Source organism: Tetrao urogallus (genome assembly GCF_951394365.1).
Source record: "Tetrao urogallus genome assembly, chromosome: 7".
Taxonomy (NCBI): domain Eukaryota; kingdom Metazoa; phylum Chordata; class Aves; order Galliformes; family Phasianidae; genus Tetrao; species Tetrao urogallus.
The window spans coordinates 30,904,515-30,926,589 of NC_136820.1; the positions used below are offsets into that span (position 1 = coordinate 30,904,515).

The 22,075-nt window shown below is 39.4% G+C and overlaps 1 protein-coding gene across 1 annotated transcript in view; it reads right to left on the reverse strand.

The window, feature by feature from the left end:
- Positions 1-22,075, reverse strand: part of ADAM22 (ADAM metallopeptidase domain 22) — a gene marked incomplete at both ends in the record, with an annotated part of 121,611 nt that overhangs the window by 48,878 nt on the left and 50,658 nt on the right. The window contains 4 exons of the mRNA XM_079538354.1: positions 781-850; positions 1,473-1,536; positions 5,377-5,459; positions 16,404-16,470. Of these exons, the coding sequence (XP_079394480.1) occupies positions 781-850; positions 1,473-1,536; positions 5,377-5,459; positions 16,404-16,470 (284 nt within the window). The remainder of the gene's footprint in view (positions 1-780; positions 851-1,472; positions 1,537-5,376; positions 5,460-16,403; positions 16,471-22,075) is intronic.

The following is a 22,075-nucleotide window of genomic DNA, read 5'->3' on the forward strand; positions in this document are numbered from 1 at the left end:
GTGTCTACGAAGGGATAGTTTCATTTATCTAGCATTTATTTTATAGTGTAAGAAAATGCATCTGTAAATATTGCAAATCCTTGACAGAATAAGGATAAGTCATAAATACTGCCATTTTTGCTTCAATTAACAAGCCAACTTCTCAGATGAAAACTGATTTTTAAAAATTTCATCTTATTCCACACACAAACTGAAGTGTTTTGGGGATTACTACAAGAACTTGAAACCACTTCTACCTCCAAAGTAATTTTATTTAAATGAATATCTGCACTACAGTCAGCATCACAAGAGATGCTAAATGAACTGGAAATTAGAGGGCCCAAGAACAACAACAACATACCCCTCAGGCTTACATTCACACCATGATACTCACCCTGTATCTCAAAATGGGAAAAATCCATGAAAAGTTATGAGCTGTTGGCAATGTGAGGTTTATTTTCATCACTTTTAGGCTACCCTATTCCTTTCTTTTCTGTAACTCTTAGCAAATAATGCAGTCCATAGACTGCAAGACTTGTTAAGTGAAACATACACCATAACGTGAAGGTCTGGGAGGAGTCTGATTCATTGGATTCAAGTTTTTTCAGCCCTTCATGTTCTTTTCCAGTGCCTTCAGTGTTTCAGATCCATTTTTTTCAGTTGTTTTTTTTTTTTAATTTAATAGGAAAGAGATATGCAAATGAACAACGCACTGTCAGAAGATTATTCATCAAAGATGATTAACAAATCTGATCTTAGACTAAAACAAATCAATAGCCATGAATATTAAAAAAATCATACCAGATGGCAGGTCATCCAAAGGAAACTCAAACAACTTGGATTTGTAAACAGAGTGGAAATGGAAGTCATCCTGAAATAGTACATAATTGCATGCATTAAAAATCAATAATCATCATCTTGTGAGCCTTAAAAAGACAATTCTAAAGGGTCCCTTGCTATTCAAAACCTACATTAGGAAAAGTGCAACCTGCAAGGCACCATTTCTTTTCACTCTTCTCAGCTGTGGTGGGATTGCTATCACCACAGTTACATCTTTTATTTGAAGTATGTGAGTACAGCAACAAAGTCGTTGAGCACACTTAGAGCTGGACTTAGGAGAGCTGCCCAGGGAGCACTGTGAGAATCCTGGGAGCTGCTGCACCGGAGCAGAGAGCAAAGCAGGAGGAGAGGGATATAACAAACCCAGTGCCAAAGGAGGGGACAGAACACTCACAGACATCTCAAGCTGGCTCCAAGTGACACAGCCTCCAGAAGTGCTGCACTGCTCTACTTCCAAGTGTTATGGAACATGTACATGTATCACTACCTGATTTTTGGAGGATTACTTCTGTCTGTGATTAAGAGGACTCAGAAGCTGAAAGCTGAGTTAATGAGTTCGTAATGAAGGGAATGAGTCTTATACCTAATCTGTACCAGTGAATGCCTGTATTCCACGAAAAAAATACAGCAGGACTACCAGAAGTTCTACTTACATCTGAATTGTAGTTTTCATCTGGTTCAATAAGGTAAGTATGATTTCCATCATAGAACATCCCACTGTCACAAGCAAGAGAAGTAAATTTAAAACAAACATTAGCACAGTATTGAAGTAAGTTTAAGAAGCTCACGTATTTAAAAACAAATATTTCAGAAGAGAAGCAGTTAAAAACGTTTTCAGGAACTGAACATAATTCTGAATCATTTTTTTGTTTCTTTGCTTTAGAAAGATGCTCGTTCCCATGATGATATGATAGATTCTACTTTTATAGATAGATTCTACTTTCTCCCACAAATTTTCTCTACAATATGCAAAAACACCACAAAAATCCAGCTTAGAGCCAATCTCATACAGATCTACTTGCAATAAGGGCTCTGCTTTCAGAATTATTCATACAGAGGTTTTCGAACTTGCCTACAGCTTTCCCACAAATAAAAATAAATTGAACTGATCTTAGATTTTCATGGTTTTGATTTACTCTTTCCAAAGTAATATTGCATAGTACCAAGGACAAGGGACATAACAGGATGTTTGAGATGATCCAGTAATAACAATTACGATAGATAGCCTCTTCTTCTTGAATTAATTCATCTTTCTAGAAAAAGTCAATGCTATATATAGCACTGTATCAGTACAGACATTATGTGATTTTCATGATAAGGAAATTAAAACCTCATCATATAAACTCATCTAATGAGTTGTGATGAAAAATACAGATACTGAGGACAAAGCCTTATGCCACATCCTTGGTTCTGGTGAACCAAGAGCTCTTTCTTAGTGGCACAAAATCTTCATAAGTTCTATTACAAAGTACTGAAGTGTTAAGGCATCCCAGATCAATGACGACAGCAACGCCAAATGTTCTGGTACTACAACTTGAATACACAGTAAAAAACACAGTCCATTCCTACAACTATGCTTTCTATTACGAGCTACTTTAGGTTTATTTATGGAAAGAGGTTAGGGAGGCATTTCTTGTATCACTATTTTGATCTTCAAACAAACCAGCGATTTTTTTAAATTTTCCCTTTATTGCAGTGACACACATGCATGGTTGGAATTAGGCTGTATCAGCATGTCAAAATGCTTTCAAAATGCTCCTAACAGGACTTTGAGCCTGACTATAAATCCAACCTGCAAGTTAAAACTTGGCACACATTACAGCAGCATAAAAGCACTTATTTATTTAGATTACTCTTTAGTAACCTCCTATACATTAAAAAAAAAATTATCAGAATTATAAATAACAAACCCTGACACTTTTTATTTAACGCAACTTAATTTTTAATCAGCAAAATGTTAATTTTGCTCAGGGCCTAATGCAGTGAGTGAAATACTGCCATTTCATTTCTGACTATTTAGAAATGTAAGTGTATATTAAGCTTGTAGACTATGACATCTCCTGGTGAGCATATTTTTCTTAGCATCACTTTTACAAGGTTAACCATTCAGCATTCACAGAAGTAGCTTGGGTTACTAAGTCTATATTCAGACTTTGCCATGAGTACACCCACAATTCTGTGCCTATTCTCCAGGAAGAAGCACTGTCTGTGCTCCTAAAATAAATACTCTAGCACCTGCTGAAGTTTTTTGCCTCAGAAAAATGTAAGATTTGGGGACATTTGAGAAGGTCTGGAACAGTACTTCATCATGCTAAACCTCCTTCATTTTCATTACAGTTTTAAGCACAGTCTGCAAGACCAAGTGTTGTTAACAGATGACTTCTTGTGTGAACGTTGTACTCAGCAGCACTGGCTTCTGATCAAGCCACTTAATAAAAAAAATAATCACAGCTGACCATCAGATTTGACTTGCCCCCCATGGCACTTTTCCAATGACTTCAATAGCTTTAGACTGTCAAGGTATCACACTGTGCTAGAGAGAAAGCAGCAGCAAAACACAAGCTATCTAAAAAATCCACATTTGGGTTATTCAGAAAAACAAATTTGCAGACACGAAAGTCTAGCTCGCAGTTACAACAGCAGTTTATGTATTTGCCACCAGTCGGCAGCAAAATCACAGCACAACTGGTTTCTGTGTGACTGGCCTCCAAACGCGGAACCGAGCTCAGCTCAGAACCGAGCACAGATCATTTATATCCCAGCAACCAAAGTGTTTTGCATTCAAAGCGTTCTGCATTAACTCACAGGGAGCTGTGGTTACTGCATATCCCACAGAAAGAAAAAATTCCAGTGAGTTTGGAGTTAAAGTTGTAGAGAAACTTATTTCATCAGCAAAGTCATTAAGAAGAAATTCATCATTTGAGGACTCCATCAGCCAGTCACCTTATTAATTTAATTAATGAAAAGAAAACTACCACAGACATTACCAACAGAAGAACTCACAATTTATGATTAGAAATACAACATCATCTCTGCAGGCATGTCTGAAAAAATGTCTGTTAAAGGCATCTGTTCTGTCTCACGCATTTCATGCATTTCCTAAAATTCAGTATATATTTGTAGTATTTAATTAGCATTTGAAACAGATTATGGAGAAACTAGCTGTAATGCTGGAGATGCAATGCCAGAGAAGGTAAGGTTAATATAGCTCAGGAAAACAATACTTTCTCATAACAGATGCTGGAATTACCAGCCCATTACAGTAAGCTTCATATTTCATCCTATGTGAAGGATAACTGCTGAAACATTTCACAAAAAGAAAAGAAAAAGCTAACATTCGAGAGAGCTGAATCGTACAGGAAAGAAAGCATCTTTCTTCACGTTACTGCGTTAGAAGAACTCTATTTGAACATTAGGCAGTTTGAGAATACTGAGCAGCAGCAGATCAGTCTTAAGAGGCAACCAGCAAAAGGAGGCCAAGAAAGGACACATGCTGCCCCTCCTTCTATTGTTGCACTCTCTCCTAGGAGTTAGCAGGGGCTTAGACCTAATGGATCACTGCTAATGGAAGCCATGAAGCTAAATCCCCTCAAGATGCAGCAGGATGCTGCTATTTTTAGGCTCACTGACACCACCAAACCCGAGGTCAGTTTAATGGAGCTGCTCAACCTTGACAATAAATGAGACAAGCGCATCTCTAAGTCAGACAATGAGTGCACGAATGATGGGTCTAACGCATACATTCTCCCCCTTCCTTATAAAGAAAGTACAAATATAAAAGTTACTTAAATATGTGTGAGTGTGTGTGTCTGATACTGAAACTACAGAACAGTTGGAAATGGATAACAATGAAGATTTCTATGAGCTGAGTCCTGCTTCCTTAGGGAAAGCAATCTCCACGCTCAGGCTCTCCTTGCTGCCCTGACCTTCCCAGCTGATCTGAACATCAAAAGTGCTGAGGTCCTGTAATTCCCAGAGTCAACAGACACTGAAGGGACTTGGCTGCTCTGTAAACCTGACAAGTATCTTTCAGTAGTGCCAAAAGTAGACAGGTCCAAAATTTGAGAATCAGCACACAGCTCTGTGTAACCTTCAAGTGACAGGTGCTTTAACTACATTACCACTAAAACGATGCACTTTGAAACAAATTTGCATAATTTTTCATCCTTTATTTCAGATTTTCAAAAGTTTGGCTATCTCAGAGACAAGCACTTCTGTGAAGAACATGGATAGGACTAGAGAAACTCAACACTGACACTTTCCTTTGTAAACAAAGTAGAAAAGAAAGAATAAATACAGCATTCTAACAATAAGAAAAAGCAACAAAAAAAAAGAGAGAAAAAAAAAAAACCAAAAAAAACTTGGATGTTTTGGCAGTGGATCCTGAAAAAAACAACACTTTTACAAGGTTCAAATTAAATTAATTTTATGTAAAGGTTATCGAGATAATAATAGTGGTTGCAAACCAATTAATGAACAAATGGCACTTATTTTTTTTTAAACAGCTTTGTTTAAAAGACTAAGTGAAGTTCAGTAAAAACAAAACACCAGACTTACTGTAGTCCATGGCATGTTGACAAGGCAACAAATGACACTGGATTTCCTCGAATTTTTCCCTGATAATAGCAATGTTCTCCTCCCTGAAATTGGAAATTGAGAGCATGAATCCACGGGATGTCCCACAGTATAATGCTCTAACCTGTCCAACACTGCTTTTTTATTATAATATTGCAAACCCAGGGACATGGCATCAAGAACATAGCAGAGGTTCACCCTATCTCCTTTAAGCCATCTACAAGTTCAGTACAGAGTCAAACATCATCTTTTGGACTTTCTCTATGCTGAATGGAGATGAAAATCTTTAGTGTGAAATCTCTGGCATCTCAAGAAAATTTCAGACACAAATGGCTCCAGAAGCATCCATGTTTCTTCACTGAAGAGAGCTGGAAACAAGGGGCTTAGATGTGCACGTGTTCTGCACATGGCTACATCAGAAGATAAGCTTTGCCCTGAGGGCCAGGCAATTTCCTACTTCTAAGGAGAAAAATACGCTTATCAAATAATAAGATTTGATTAAGAAGCAAACAAATCAAAAACGCTCACCAGCACTCCAAAGCTAAAAGAAACTTCAGTTTATATTTGCCTATTCTATAAATACTATAAATAGAAAATACACTTCTCAGATCAAATCCAGCCAATGTTATTCAACATATCCCCCTGCCCTTAGTTTCACAGAAGTTGCACTGATTGTGGAGTAAGGCTTACTGCATGTGCACTGAATGTATTCAGCACTGCACTGTAAAAAGAACAGGTGAATAAAAACCACGCAAAGAAACAGTAGATTAGTAACAAAATTAACAGTCAAACCACATGAATGAGCTGAAACTGTATGAGGAACAAATTGCTCTCTCCAAAAATTACTTTTGCAGTAATATTCCTGTAAAAGGTTTAACTGATGTCAGCACATGAAAATAGGAATATACTGAATAAAATATCAACAGGGAGTTGTACGGACATGTAGCTGTGGAAGGAATTTGGAGAAACCAGACAAATTGGTTTGTTCTCCGAAAATACAGTTAGTATGTATCAGAAGTCAAATTTCAGTTTGCAAAATTGTGTTCTTATAAGCAGGAGAAACATTTATTCATGCTAGGGATCCAAAAGATCCAAGTCTGTGGCTGAAAAGCAGGTTTTGGTCTTCTTAATGAGAATCAAATAAATGTCCCAAGATAATACCTCCAAATTAATTTATTTCATAATAAATCCAAGAACAATATTCTACGCATACAGATCTAGAAAAGAAAAATACAAGAAAAACAGTTTTAAATTTTTACCTAGGAAAAATGTGATTTAGACACATTCTATTCTATTTAATTAAACCAAGTCAAATCAATTGAATTTGTTGATCTTTTGAGGCTCACAGTAATTCTGACAGAGATAGAAAAATAACTCTGATCTCCTCAGTCTCACAGACCTCTTCTTACCACTGCAAAAAAAATATTTCTTTACATTAAGATTTGGGGGATACTTTTATACATGGACTTATATATTCCTATTAAGATAATGTAAGTCACTTCACAACAATTATTAAAATTTTAGGGGTTTTAAAGATAAACAGCTATTTTCAAGTACACTTTGCAGTATAAAAAAGAAGGCTAACTTCCTTATAAGAAATCCTTCTATCAGAATACACTAGATGAAGTTTTGAGGTTTTGGACCACCACCTGTCATCATCTCAGCAAAGAAATAAAGAGGTGATGCAGTGAAAGCAGGTGGCACAAGCGCTGGGAAAAGTGATTGCTTAGTGCAATAACAGCATCTCAAGCAGGTAAATCATGCCTGTATCATGGCATTTGGTGGAGAGGGTGCAAACCGTACATCCTAAGTTTAGCAGATTTCATTTCAACAGTCCACAAAACATGAAAGGAGAAGCACTTAAAGCTATGAAGTTTGGGACTGGCTCTGCAGTGAGAGTTTGCACAACTGCAAGGACGCCATAGATTAATGCTTCTCCTAGAACATGTGTAGGTCTGGACAAAAAGTCTCCTGACCTTGCCTCTCTGTAGGCTGATCTTCTCACTCCTGACATGTACTAATGCTACTTTACAGCAGGTGCTGTAATAGAGAACACCGTGCTGCAGAAGAATGGCAGTAAGATGTAACACCTCTGAAAGATTATGCACAATCACCACATAAATACACTTTTGCTCTATTACTGGAAACATGCAATGAAGGACCAGGGTTGTCCCTCTTCTCTATAGATGCCTGTAGCAGAATGACAGAAACTGAAAAAAAAAATCTTGCCATTTCAGTTTTTCCTAAAAATACTCTGGTATTATATGAGAATTAAGACTTCCCTCAATAGATGAAATTAGCAGCACTGCCAAAAACAGTCCAGTCAACAGAATCAAGGTCTTTTTGTGAAGAAAGAGCTGTAAGCTTCCCATAGCCACTACATGCCTTTTCTGCCCTCTGAAAAGCAGTAACTGTCCATCTCAGCAAATCAAACCACCAGGCTGGCTTTTGTCAGCTACTGAAAATGGCTCAGGCTTCAGATGAAGAGGAAATAATGCTGTTCTTCTGACATATGTCACCAAGAGAGATTCAGACTTATTCCTTTCTGCTCTAAAACTGAAAGCAGCCAGACAGTGTCCAGAAGAAAAGAGGAGTTTGACTATTTTGCCTCCGCAAGGCGCACAGCCATTCTCCATGCTGCAGTTAGCACAAGGCAAGACAAGTTCTCTGCCAGCATTCATGGCACTTGGTTATCTGTTGGTGAGTTTCAATAGCAATATGGAAAATGTGGATACTTAATAAGTGTGGCCAGCTAGAAATGGAATAATATTCTACTATTAAAAAAAAAACAAAACAAAACCAACACAAATGAACTCATAGTAGGATCCGTTAAAATAAATGAACCATTATGACAGTGGTGGTGAATTCATGATTCAACCTTGGTCTTCATGCTTAAATTGAATAACTGTAGGCAAATTCTAAATTATATTGTTCTATGAACTTCAGCAGCTCCCTGCTGACCGTCTCGTAGCCATTATACTCATGTCAGCCTGAGTTTACTTGCAGCCTATTTGGGTAGTTGGAATGGCTAAGATACTGAAAACATGAGATGGCAGAGATGCTGGTAATGCAGGTAAAGTCTGTTCCCATTTCTTTCCCTTAATATAGCCTGTCCCCTCCCAAAGAAGCACTAGCTGTTGAGTAATCACCAAAAAGGCATGAAGAACACATTAACCACTAGCGAAGGATGGAAATAAATAAAGAACAGCCATTGCAGTCACTGGTGGTGGAGGTTCACTCTTCTCTGCAGTTTCAGTTACAAAAGTCTTTGCTGACCAGACATTGCCAGTGCTTATTATTCACTGCAGAGACACTATGACCTTCCCAGGGGATGAAAATTAAGGATGCTCATTCATTTACTTTCAAATAACACCTGACATCAGATTTTCAAAGTAAGCAGTTTTCCTGCAATTAGGAGACGTACTTGCATTAAAACTCATGCTACGCTCGAGCCACTGACCCTAAAATTAATAACTTCCTTCTTCCAGCATTACATATTCCTGTTTTAATACCCATTAATCCAAAGGAAAGGAGATTGCCGGTCTAGCTCAGATCCTACTAACACAGCTCCCTTTTCCTTTGCAGCAGAAAGCTCTCAAAGGCCAGCTAACCACTGTGCTACTTTTTAGAGAAGTGCCAGATAATGATTAGCTTTTTAAGGAGCTACCTATTGCTAGGCATGAGTTTTAAAACTGCTTCCTTAGTAATCACTTAGATCTACTTACAAATTATTGATGCTTTCTCAAGTTTTAACCCATTAATAAGTAACCCAGTGCATGGGAAACTGCAATAGAAGAAATTCTCTATAGCTGACCTCTACAGCCAAAAATGACTCATTATTGATAAGTTACTGTTTGTACAATGAAAATGAAATGTGCAACGAAAAGTCAGAATTGCACACTGTCCTGTGTTGTTCCTATGGACAGTGGAACTGCATGGAGAGACTAACACCCGTTTTAATTGCCAACTGCTGACGCAACGGGGGTAGCCCACTGGTGTGGCTGCACTATCTCCTGCAGCTGCCCAGGAACCACCTCAGGAATGTGTCACTGCTCCCTCACAGAACAGGTCTCTGCATTTAGCTACACTGCAGCGCAGACTCCAGAAAGTCAACTGGTTTGAAAATGTAAAAGTGCCCTCTCTTCCTAGAAAGACAGTTAATACATGAACCATAAAACAGAGAACCAAAGTGCGATAGAGTCATTTGGTCATAACTCCATTTAGGGTTTCAAAATTAAAAGTATGAATTCAAAAATTTGAGATAAAGCATCTCCGCTTTCTAGGCTTCTTCCAATGCCCATGTTTCAGAGCTGCTGACAGCACTATCAAAACCACACGTGTACACAATGGGGTCCTGCACACAGGCAACTCGCTCCAGCTGTCACAGGTGACTCACAGCAGTGCCTTCAGCAGATGACACTTGCCATCAGCTCGGCTTCCCGCTCTGAGGCCAAACGAGGCTTGCATACACCACCCAGCAGCTACAAAAGAAAATGCTCCTCAAGTGCATCTGCAGGCTATGGACACAGCTTGTGTCAGCACAACACCATCTGGGCCAGGAGCTGCCCTGGCACCTGCTTGGAAGCAGCCTCTTGCCTTGCCTGAGTGGAAAAATGACTTTAATTATCACCTGCTTGAATGCAGATGTGTCAGAAGATAACTGGGCTGGTTACCTTCTCCTCCTTACTCTATTAAGTTTAAGTCAGCAGGTGTAGCAGTGCATGGTTTTTCTGAGTCAAGGTATTCAAGCCTTTTAATGACAGCCACTTTGCCTGAGTTCTGCATTCTGCGAAAAAGGGAGTAAGCCTTGAAAGGGACACTGAAGTTGTTATAATCTACCCATACTAATCTTTCACAGTAGTCCAGTAGCCACTGCTGAGTCTGAAGCCAAAGTATAAGCATGTGATGTGCAAGGTTACCATGAACACAACACAGAAGATGAAATGTTGGCATGCATCTACATGGATACCTATTAGTCAGAATGTGGTAAACACCTGAATAGAAAGGAGAAAAGTATTAATCAGATTTCCTTACTGATTCTTCATTATTCCTGAATGACAGCTTATCTTGAAGTGAGAATTCATAGAGCTGAAGACAACCTGGAAACATTAACCCAGTGTATATAACACAGTGCCAGTTCAGTGTCTCTGTGAAAAATATGAATTGAGACAAAGACTGTTTACAGAACTCAAGATCAAGTAAGTAAAGATATCAAGCTGGAGCTTTGCATGGAAAAGCTCCTTCAGAAGTACAGCAGCTTCAGTTTGCTTTGCTTAATTCCTCCTCAAGGGGATTAAGTTAAACTCAATAAGATACTTTTATTTTTTCACAAGAGCCTCTACAAAAGGATTTAATGTTCTTTAATGCTACAGTAGTAGTTAATTTCTCTTAGCCTAATGTGCATTCAGTTTACAGAACTTTGGTATATTTCATTCTCTATGCGTGCTGTACATTATAGCACATGGAAGAATATCTCCTGAGGTACACAAAGGTCAGCAGGACTTGTCTATGAATTCAGGTGCTGGGCCACTCCCTTCTGGGGTGTGTGAAAACCACAGAGGACAGCACTCAGGAGGTGCCCCCTTTCAGTCACAAAGCCACCCCACTTCAGCAGAACCAGGACTACAATGCTGTAGTCCTGGCCCACATCCACAGCAGGATGAACACTTGGAGCTCTTGAAGGCTTTGACTTTCTGGCATATTTTCCCCTCCAGAACTAGCTTAAAACAATAGATTTTTCTTTATGCCATAAAGAGAAGAAAGACAATATAAAAGCTGCAAGATTGCAGATGAATCATGAGCTGGGATTCCTTCTAGTGCAGGATATTTAAAACAAGGCCTGGGAAAGGCTCCTATACTGAATGCTGCTACTTTTAATTTCCTCCTTCACAGCAGCAGAATATAATGCTAACAGAAAGTAAGCTAGTAATAGCAAGGAGATAAACGGATAGATTTAGGAAAGTTAATGCAAATGTACACTTACAGCTCCAGCTTGCAGGACCATTAGGTCAGGCAAATGCATTATATAAGATGACTGATTATCCAGCCCTGGTATCCCACAGGGGATACTGTGTTTAACTGAAACCCAGGAGAATTGCCTCCATAATTCAAATAATGCTAAAACAAGAAAGGGAGATACTCCTCAATGCTTCTGAAGTCAGAGCAGCAGATTGATACTGTTAGGAAAAAAGATATCCGGAGTAACCAAAAATGCACAGAAATTTTAAAATGTTGTCAGCTCTTCAACAAGACACATAATAACATCAGTACTATCCTTTACCTACTGGAAATAAATTCACCATTTTGATGCCATGGCAGCATCTGGTTAGACATGAACCATGCAGTCATCCCCTGTTCCGCTATCTATGCACTCCTGTCTTACAGCAAAAGCCCTATAACTAGTCCCTTAGTGAAGGAAGCTGCCATTTTATTCTATCAAACTTCATCTCACTTTCATTTACTCTACTGGTCAAAGACAGACAGTTCTCCAGATGCTCCTTCTGTGGATTACAATAATTTCCAATTTTGTATTTCTATTTTCATTAACATACACATACTTATTTTCTCCTAAGTTATTAATGAAATCAGCCTTGCAGGAGCCCCCTATTAAACTGTGTCAGACTCCTAGATTCTCTGTCAGCTATCTTTGACTAGTTTACTGTTAACACTAGAAAGTAAATTATGGTCTAGATTTATTAATCATTAGCCATGAGGCAAGCAAAGCTCTGTAGAGGGAATGGAAGTAAGAGAAGCTCTGATGATGCTATGGGAAGCCTTGGACAAAATCTTCTATCAAATGAGTTTTCTGCTACTAACAGCTTCCCTAGTCTCTGGACACCGCCCAAAAAAGACCTGCCAGAAATAGGCAGACATAATTCCTGCATTATTTATGATTTGTTCCTTTTTAGGTTTCTTTCTCCCCTAGGGCTGCAGCACCAGGTTGTGCAGGCACGGGTACGTGCACACACTGCACAGGGCAGAGCCTCCAGTGCCATCACCACTCACGTGAGCTGAATTTTTCAGGAACAGAATGTAATCCCTGCCAGGGAAACCTGCTTAGCACACACGTTTTTCTGTCAAGCTGAAACTCCTTCCTCTCTGGCTATGAAATGGTGAGGCATCAAAAGCTGAAGAAAAATGACTGGATTCCTCTGCACAGCTCAGGCAGCGGGTGATTGTAAATCTGGAAGGTGCTGGTGGAAGCCCTTTGCTATAAAGCTGGAAACACAGCAGTCAGTGATAAAAAATACCCTGCCCACAGACGGGCAGTATATTCTGGTTGCAACATTTGCAATAATTTGTTAGTGTAACCTTATGATCTGTCAGTACCTGTGATGGTACAGTAAAACGTTTGAATGGAATTTATGTCTGTCCCGGGAGGCATTTGAGGCCAGGTTGGATGGGGCCCTGGGCAGCCTGATATGGTGGGAGCCCACAGTAGGCAGTTATAACTTAAGGTCCATTCCAACACAAGCCCTTCTGTGATTCTATGATCCCATGGTTCTCCCTGTGCTCAAGGGTAAATACGTGACAGATACAGCTGTTGTCCTTGACCAATGGACTGCACCTCAACACCTCTTGGAGAAGAGCAGGTCAGCAGGACACATAAACAAAAAGCACTGCCTGTCGCATCAAAGCCTCTCAGCCATCTCTGGCCTTTTGAGACTTGAATATTTCGCTCCCTTTTGGAGAGCAAAAGGTAATGTTATTTCATGCTTTAAGCACTTTTGCTACAATTTTGCGCCCAGGACGCAGATTGTATTTACACTAGCACACTTACTAATTTCAGAATTATCTATGAAATACAGCTGTGTTGTGTCATGGTTCAGCCCATATGGTTATACTGAAGCATGCTATCAAAAATGCCCGGCATTAATCTATTACAGCTTTACCTGTGCAAGTTCTCTTACTGGGATCTGTACAGTCCAATGTTCTCAACAGGCAAAAAGAATTACTTCTATAATATCTAAAGTGAAAAAGTGAAACGTTTCATAAGAGAAAATGTCACTGAAGAGATAGCAGTTGTTCCTTCTTAGGGGAAAATCCAGCAGTGTGAATTACTCAGCACTCTGGCTGTTTTTTTGCCTTTCATCTCACTGACAGCATCAGTGACAGAATGATAACCCAAAAAGAGAGAGAGAGAGATAAAAGGACACAGAGATATACTGCAGCAACATAAAGTAAACACAAGTTGAGTGTTTATGTGCTGTGAGCATAGGATGATCTGGGCTGACAAAAACAGGAAAAAGGCAAGGCATGAAGGGCTTTCTCTCTCTCAATTGATTATTCTCTTTGCTACCAGAAGGAATTTAGGACAATACTGCTGCTTTCCTAAGAAACTAGAAACATAAAGTAAAATGGGGGGAAACACTGAAAATAATTCAAAGATCTACCTCCTTTTGTTTTTCTTAAGCATCACATCTTGTTGCTGGATTAATAAGAGTGTCTCGGGTGCTACTGAACTGTGTCAAGTCAACAAGGACATCTCACATAGAAGCCTTCCCTCCGCAGCTGTTAAATAGCGGCACTGTGCAAAAACATGCACACATTCCATCCTCACAGTGGTCTGATTTAATAATGAATTATGCAGCAAATGAATCAAATTCAACCTTCTCTTATGAACAAAAAGGAGTGTTAAGGTGAGGGCTCTCTCCTCCCTTTGCTCAAAGTGGTCTTTTAAATCCTATGAATATTTCTTCCCTTCCTTGTACCTTCACCTGTCTGAAGTATCCTAAGGAGAAGCAATAGACCTGGTTGTGTTCTGTAGCAGGGACTTTTACCAGGGGGAATGGAGAGGAAGAAGAGGAGTAGAAGGCATTATCAGCTCTGCATGGAGTACGAGCATTGTAATTATTTATGTTTTGCCTCGTATGTATTGAAAGCACCAATACAAAGGTTGTTTTACTGGTACTGTAAACAGTTGCCAAAGAAACTGAAGGTACTAAACCATGATGAAAAATACCTATATTTGCGGGAAGATTTTCAAAACATTTGACCTAAAACTACAGCTCAGTTTCTCAAATGCCAAGCAGAAACTGCTGGGATTTTCAAATTTATTTGAAGGACCAGTAGGGATCTCCAGGGCACTTACAAGTACTCTAAAAATTCCTGCTCAGGGGCAGGAAGATTTACTTTAAAGCAGTGACTGGGCACTGAACCTAGCCTCAATCAGTGTCTGGCATCAAAATGTACTGTGCAGACTCTTTCAAAATCCTTCTGATACCTGAATTTTTCTGAATGCTTGGCCACCATCATGGCCAGAAGGTTTTTTGGGATGTTTTGGCACAACAACTGCTTTCCTCTCTTCCGATACTGGATGCTGAACTGCATAAAAATGAGCAAAATAAATGGAAAAACCTCCCCTTCTTGGACTGCTGCTGGCTGCTGGGTGGTGGGCAAAGCACAGAACAGCCCCCTCGCACTTCCCTGCCCACAGAGCACAAGGCACGAAGAATAGTGGAGGGGAAACGTCAACCCAGAGGAAATTACGCTCCACTGCAGAGAGGTGAAACAACTCTTTTGTAACTCTTTTTGTAACTCTTTTTCTTTTTCACAGTTCATATCAACTCAGATGCCAAGACCAAGGTGCCAACAAGGTCAGTTCTCTAAAGAAGGTTTGATAGCACTGAGTGAAGCACTTGAGAGCCTTTGCTGATGCTACGCAGTGACACTGCCCTGAAGTTCACTGAAGGGGAGATGAACTCTGGGACCCTGGAGGCTGGGAAGTGATTTGCCCAAAAAACTTTCATGACCTTTCTCAGAAAGGCCTGACTTTGCTGTTTCTTCCCCATGCAACTAAGCAGTATTTGCATGAGAGGAGCCACTGATTCACAAATATTTCCTTGCTTGAATCATCGGAAACAAATTTGTCCTGATTCAGTGATAAGACTCTGAAAGTTTAGTTTGGCTAAGTTCTACATATACCTTGATGAGACAAATGGATCCTATTAGCATCAGCTATTACGTTTATTTCTGTTTTGACTCATAGTCTGAATTTGAGTCAAGGCTTTTTGATTGCTGAGCACAGTTGAGAAATTAGTTTTATGAGTTAATGGAACACACATGCACGTGCCTCAGTCTGAAAATATATTCAGGCTATTATCAGAGTGCAAAGTGAAAGTAGATTTCAAGCCTACAAATTCCAGAAAGGGACAAAGCAAAAGAAACAAATTCTCAGGTGCTCAGCAGCTAAACTATTGCTTTGTCCACTTTCACTTTTGCTTTCACATTATAAGCTTAATTTATTCATTTCAGAGTACTTACATGATCTTGGATTTAGCAGAAACGAAAAAAGCCTTTTAAATTAAATGTAAACAAAGAGCAAAATATGACTTAATAGGCAAATTGAAAGAGCTTCAATTATGCATAACATATTACTTTCATGTACATTTTATGTAATCTACAGTAATTTTGTATCTTTCTTCTATACAATACCATCGTAACAACCAGAAGGTCTTCAGGAAAATTTTCCCATGCTGTGCACAAATAACAGAAGCTCTCGTGCAAAGGCAGTGGAACCTGCTCTGCATGAATGAGTACTGCATTAAAGAGGACCTAGCCATTGTGTCTACAAATGTCCAGAGAAAGAAGCCCATGACTTCAGACAGTAACTAAGTATTTCAAAATACTATACAGTAAATCTTGCTACTCTCAAACTTATGAAGAAGCTCATCATCAACAACAAACTTGAGTTTTTTCATTAGTACAACAAGGAAATGCTAGCTACCAAAATAGAAGGATTTTCTTCAACAGCTATCAGAAATAAATTACACTTGCTAGCAGAAACAATTAAGTACACATTTTTCATGGATAAAATTCTGATATAAACATTAATGTACTAGATTTTTCATGTATAAGAAAGCTGAAAACTTAGAAGACACAAAACATGCTTGCTTCAGAAAAGTAAACTGCCTCAAAAATCAGATCACTCCCTTTAAGAAAATGAGTTTATATTAACATCACAAGCAAAACAAATTGAAAAAGGCAAAGCATAAAAAGGAGACTCTTACTTTAACTTCCACTGCCTTTCCACCTTGCTCGATATGCCTCTCAAGGTATTCAGAAGACAGCAGATCACTGCAAGAATAAGAAAAAAGAGCCATAAATCTCATGCATGTGTTCTTGCATGCTCTCTCAGCAAGCAATGATTAAACATTTACATTTGAAAAGGGCAAAAACTGCAGGATACTCCTAAAACGTTCACAAAAAAATCACAGAAACAGCCACCTCCAATGGAGCTACACAGTGCATGGGATACCCTGGTTTTTAATATCAGAAGGCAAGAAAACAGGCTTTTTCTTTATGGAATATTCAAATCCATCTACTGATAACAGTTTTAATTGAAGAGACTTTTCTGCTTTTTGTTTCAAGACAACAGTAAGGAACATTAAGTGAGGAGAAAAAGAAAAAAAAACCAACAACCACAGAAGAGTGAGAAACTAGTCGGAGGCAACACTGCAGTTGGCTGCACTGAAGCGAACATAGCAGTGCCTCCAGCAGCTGGACAGAACAGCATAGTGATGAATGTCCCTGTAATACCAAAATGCATCCTACAATTCCCTGTAATACCAAAATGCATCCTACAATTGTACTCACAACACTGTGTGAGATGGGCAGATGAAGCCACCAGCCACACGAGCAGGCTCACAGCAGGTCTGCTCCACTGCAAGCGTGAAGGTGGATGGCTGGAGACAAGCCATCCTTGGGCCACAGGCAGGCCCATGCAGGAACCAGTCCTGTGTGCCCTCTCTGCAAACCCCGGGGCTCTCATGCCATCAGAGGAAAATGAGCTGGGCAACAACAAATCCAGCCTTAAAAGTAGACAGTTTTCGAACAAACACTAAACAGAAAAAGTACTTTGATCTCAGGCAAACACATAAAGCAAAATGCACACTAAGACACTTCATGCTAAACCAGTTAGGCCCTCATAAATTATTTTCTAGGCAAAATAATACCTTCTCCACCAGAAAATTCATTGAACACTGTCAGAAATTTCAGAATTTCACCTGGATAAAGTTTGCATGAAGATTTGATATTGTTCCACATAAGAGGTGACTGAACTGGTGAAGATAAAGTCCTGGTGAAGGAAGCCTGTCAAAAGGCCTGCAGACCTATCAGACACGAGGTGATGAACACAAACCACCTCCTGTGCAGAAGAGGCTAATTTGCATGTTGTTCCTTCCAACAAAAAGACACCAGGGGTGTGAGAGGGGAAGGATGGCAGGAAGTGGCACAGAGCAGCAGACCTGAGACTTGCCCTTTGGTTTTGCAAGGTGCTGTTGCTGAAGGACAGGAAGGATATAGGAGGGGTGAGGGCAGAGGGTGCTGGGTGCTGCTGGAACTTTGCAGTGCCCAGCAGCCACTCAGCTTCCCAGAACCTCAGCCTGGCAAAGCAGGCAGTCAGACCATGAACATTTTGCTCACATAGGCACTGGTGACTGCCCAGATCAAGTCCCAGGTGGCAGAAGGTTGAAGTATGGATCCTACAAAATGCCAACCCGACATTTTCATTAACAGCCCAGGCACAAAAACCAGGAGCACTCTAAGGAAATATGCTGATAATGCTAAGATGGAAAGAAGACAACTGAAAAAATTCCCACAGGAAAGAGCTGGATGATGTTCAAGACTGGATATTACAAGGAGGATAAAATTCAATTGTATAAACAGCAAACTGATGCACTTAAGGGCTAAAGGGAATTTCTCCAACATTGTTTTGGAGGACCCAGTTTCCAAAGGAGAAGAGCTGTGACTGCACTTGCCTTGGCAAAAAGATTTGCCAGATCAATAGGGTGTCTTCCTGAAAAACACACCTGTCATCCCAGAATGCATAAAAGAAGACTCATTTCTAGCCAAACTGAGGTAAGATAATAACACTGACCAAGGGAGATCTCTTCTCAAAAGCTGCAGGCAGATATTTGTCAGAAAGTTCCACCACCTGAAAGTAAATATAGGCCTATGAGGTAACAGGGAATGGAGAGCTCCTGGAGTCTTGCAAAACATGTGAAATGTAAGGGGATTCAAATGCACCAAGATTAGTACACCAGTGCCTGAAGGTAGCCATTTAAGCTGTGGAAAATGCTGCTACAACCTCGAATAGACATTGACTGACAATGAGTAAATGGAGACTGGCTGCTAAAGTAAAGGCTTTGTATTTGTATCTGAGCACAAGCAACACAGGCAGTAAAAAGAAGGATGCTAACAAATTTCTGAATGGAGACTTGGAGTCTGGGAAAAGCTTTCTGGGGAAGCTTCACACAGCTTCACATTCACACATATATGCTTCCCCCTCAGCATGTGCCTGAGGCCTGTGCACAGGAGCGGGGCCAAGTGCTCCCCCACCCTGAGCTGTGCCGCCCTGCCCCAGCAGGGCCCAGTTTCTCCCCAGGGCTGTGCAGGGTCTCCTGGTGCTCAGCACCACAGCCACCAGCCGTCAGGGTTCTTCTCCCAGCCACCATGTCTTGGATGGATGTACTTAGTTCCCTTAAGTTATGTTTAGGAGCATGACTCCTAGAAGGGTCCATCCGTTTCATCTACCTGCTTATCTATTTTGGAACAGAAGTAAAAGGAGAGACAAAAGGGCTGAGAATGGCTGGAGACCTGCTGGCAGCCTCCTTCTCAAGGTTCATGACGGGTGTCTCAGTTCCTGAAACGAACCAGGCTAGGAGGGAAATGCCATCATTTCAGTCTACACAGCTCCAGGGGACCAAGCCCAGAGCCTACAAACAGGTCTGAAGTTTAGCACGTTATTAAAGCATACCCTAAAAAACATGGCATGCTGAATACATCCAGAAAAATATTATTAGTAAAAAAAAAAAAAAAACAGACCAAGTTATTATTATGACTCACAACACTGAAATTATCATGAAAGAACACAATACTCTCAGATTCAGTAATGCAATCTGTGCTATTGCAAACTGAGATACAATCTAATAATTATACACAATCTTGGAAGTTTAGACCAAAAGATATGCTTCTTTCATGAAATCATCTCAAATGTGGAGTAATGATTTGTCAGAGAAGCATTTAACTACATAATTTTAGTAAAATCCACTACTTCAAAATAAACAAAAAAAAGCTCCAGTGAAACACTTAATCATTTATCGAGTATTCAGCAGTAAGATAACGTGCATTTCAATATAATCATCCAACTCCTTCCTATGGTAGAGATGAAATTAGGATAGAGCGGCAGGCAAGTGGAACAATTCTAAAAGTCACCTCTGTCAATTTAAGTATTAGTTGTAAAAAACAAAAATTTACATGCAATTTACATGTGCAAATATATCTTACAAATACCAAGGATGTAGAATATTGAGGGAAAAAAAAAAACATCTACAAAAGAAAATACAAGGAATTAGACTTTCAGAAGCATTTGCAGAGACAGACAAATTCTTTGAAACCAAATGGCAAGACCTGAATATATTAAGACAAAAACAAAACATTTTACAGGAAAAGAAGCGTGTGTGAATTATGCCTTTTAAAAGGAAAAAAAAAGTTATGATAGTAATAATTCTGCCTTTACAATTCAATTATTTTGAAAAAGTACAAAGAAGAAAGGTACAAGAAAGGTAGTGTAGCTGGTTTTGCTTACAGTAGCATCCTTTTTTGAAGCCCAAGTCCAACTGTATCACTTTACCTCATAGACAAAAGAACAGAATAACAACAAAAAATCCTCTTTGCAAGTTCCTCTCTGCTCTTCCAACTCTCCCAAATTGTCACAACAAAAGCACACAGGAGGAGGCAACTGGGGAATTTTCTTACAGAGAATGAGCTCAATTAAGGAAAGCACCTTTACCAATACAACATATATATGTAAGTTTGTGTTTAAATTCTACTTTGAATTAATACATTTGGATACAAGGTTTATCAAACCAAAGACAGGATTGGAATCCCAGGAACAGATGAACTTTGAAAATAGATGCTCTACCCAACAGAAAAAGGCTGTTCCAGGAAGGAAAAGAGGAAAAATCTGCAGTGGTAAGAGAAAAAAAGACAGAACAAGCCATGTATTTAAAGAAATAAAAAGAAAAGACAGGGTAATACAAAGCACTCTGACCAAAAAGAAGAAGAAGCCATAAAGTACCTTGGAAAACACAACAAGTTTGTATTTCAATATGAAACTGATTACAAACTGGAAATTATCCCTGGAAATGAAACAAACTTTCATTTTCAAAGGGGGAAGGATGAAAAAGTAGAAAATTGCCAGCTTTTTAACAAAAAGTAACTGTCCAGATTGAAAAGACTGTGAAGATGGAAAGTTTTAAAGTTATCAAGGGAGGGAGAACAGAAATGATAGGGACATCTTTAGAGACCACAGGAAGAATTACAAATTTAAGAATGGTAGAAATAAAGGGAGTTTAAAATCATAGGACAAAAATGCATCTTTTTTGGCACATCATTGTTAGAAATGATTGCTTTCATGGTATTTGATAATGTTGCTGTACTCCCTTGGATGTTGTGGGAATTCTTTACCGCTTTTTCTGTTTGCTGACCCTGATTTCTGTCTCCACAACTCTCTATTACAAACACCTGAAATTTCTGATTAAATTTGCTGTCAGACACAGACATCAAACAAAAGATCTCAAGTAAGATGCATCACTGAAAAGGAAGATAGACTTCTAGCTGAAATCAGCACAAAGGCCTGGGTGGGTCAAATTCCAGTAGGAAAGTGTTGATAAGTATATAAGGACATTCAGCTGAAAACGATGGGTTCAGGGAAATGAGGGAGACATTAATAAGATAGTGCACCAGCTCAACAATTAAAGCTCAGTTGCAATTGCAAGTTGTGGGAAGGGAGCCTGTTGCTCAAGAGGGCTGTAGTAAAAACAGTGGGTGCTGCTGAGTACTGAAGACAAGAGGATATGGAGATTTCTCACATAAAATATTTGTCCCTGATGGTGTAGATTCTTTACTAAGTAAATTGCAAAAGTCTAAATTATAAATCAGTTTAAAAGAGGAATTTATGCATTCAAAAAGAAGGGGAAAAAAAAAGGAGGGGGGGAGGGGAGGGCTTGGAAAGAGAGGGAAGAAAAGGAATCATGTAGTAAAGGAAGGGAAACTACCAGCTACCTTTGCTTTCAGAAAAGTTTCTTAACAAGACTCATAGATATGTAGGGAATGGTTATGCAAAGTAATTCTCTAGAACAGCCTAACTTATATGCCAGGAAGAAGGGACAGGTTGATTATCATGAAACAAGGATCAAGAAAGAAGAAAACCAAACGACAGAGCAGAAGGCACGTTTCTCTCTGCCACTCAGTAAAAGGGACTATTTGTACTTCCTTGCTTTACACTACATCCCTAATACAGATTCACTACCACCCAAGAGAGCTAACAAAAACAGTGCAGCATAATAAACTTCAGAAGGCCACTTAGCCAGCAGATTCCTGTATCTGACAGACAATTCTCTGTACCTCTCTGTATCTGACAGTTAATTCTCCTTTATCCTCATGACTATCCAGACACCTTTTCTCTGCTCGTACGCAACCTCTCCTTGTACTTCAAGAGGTACTGGCTACCTCCTTACTCCATGAATATATCTGCTTTAATAGCCAAGGCTTTAAAACTTTCGTCCTGTCTTTCCCTTCAAAAGAATTGCTGAACAACTTCTCATATGGACAGTTAATTTCATCACTGTATCTGCTAATTTAACCAAATGCACTTGAAAATGTGTTAGTTTCTCTTTGA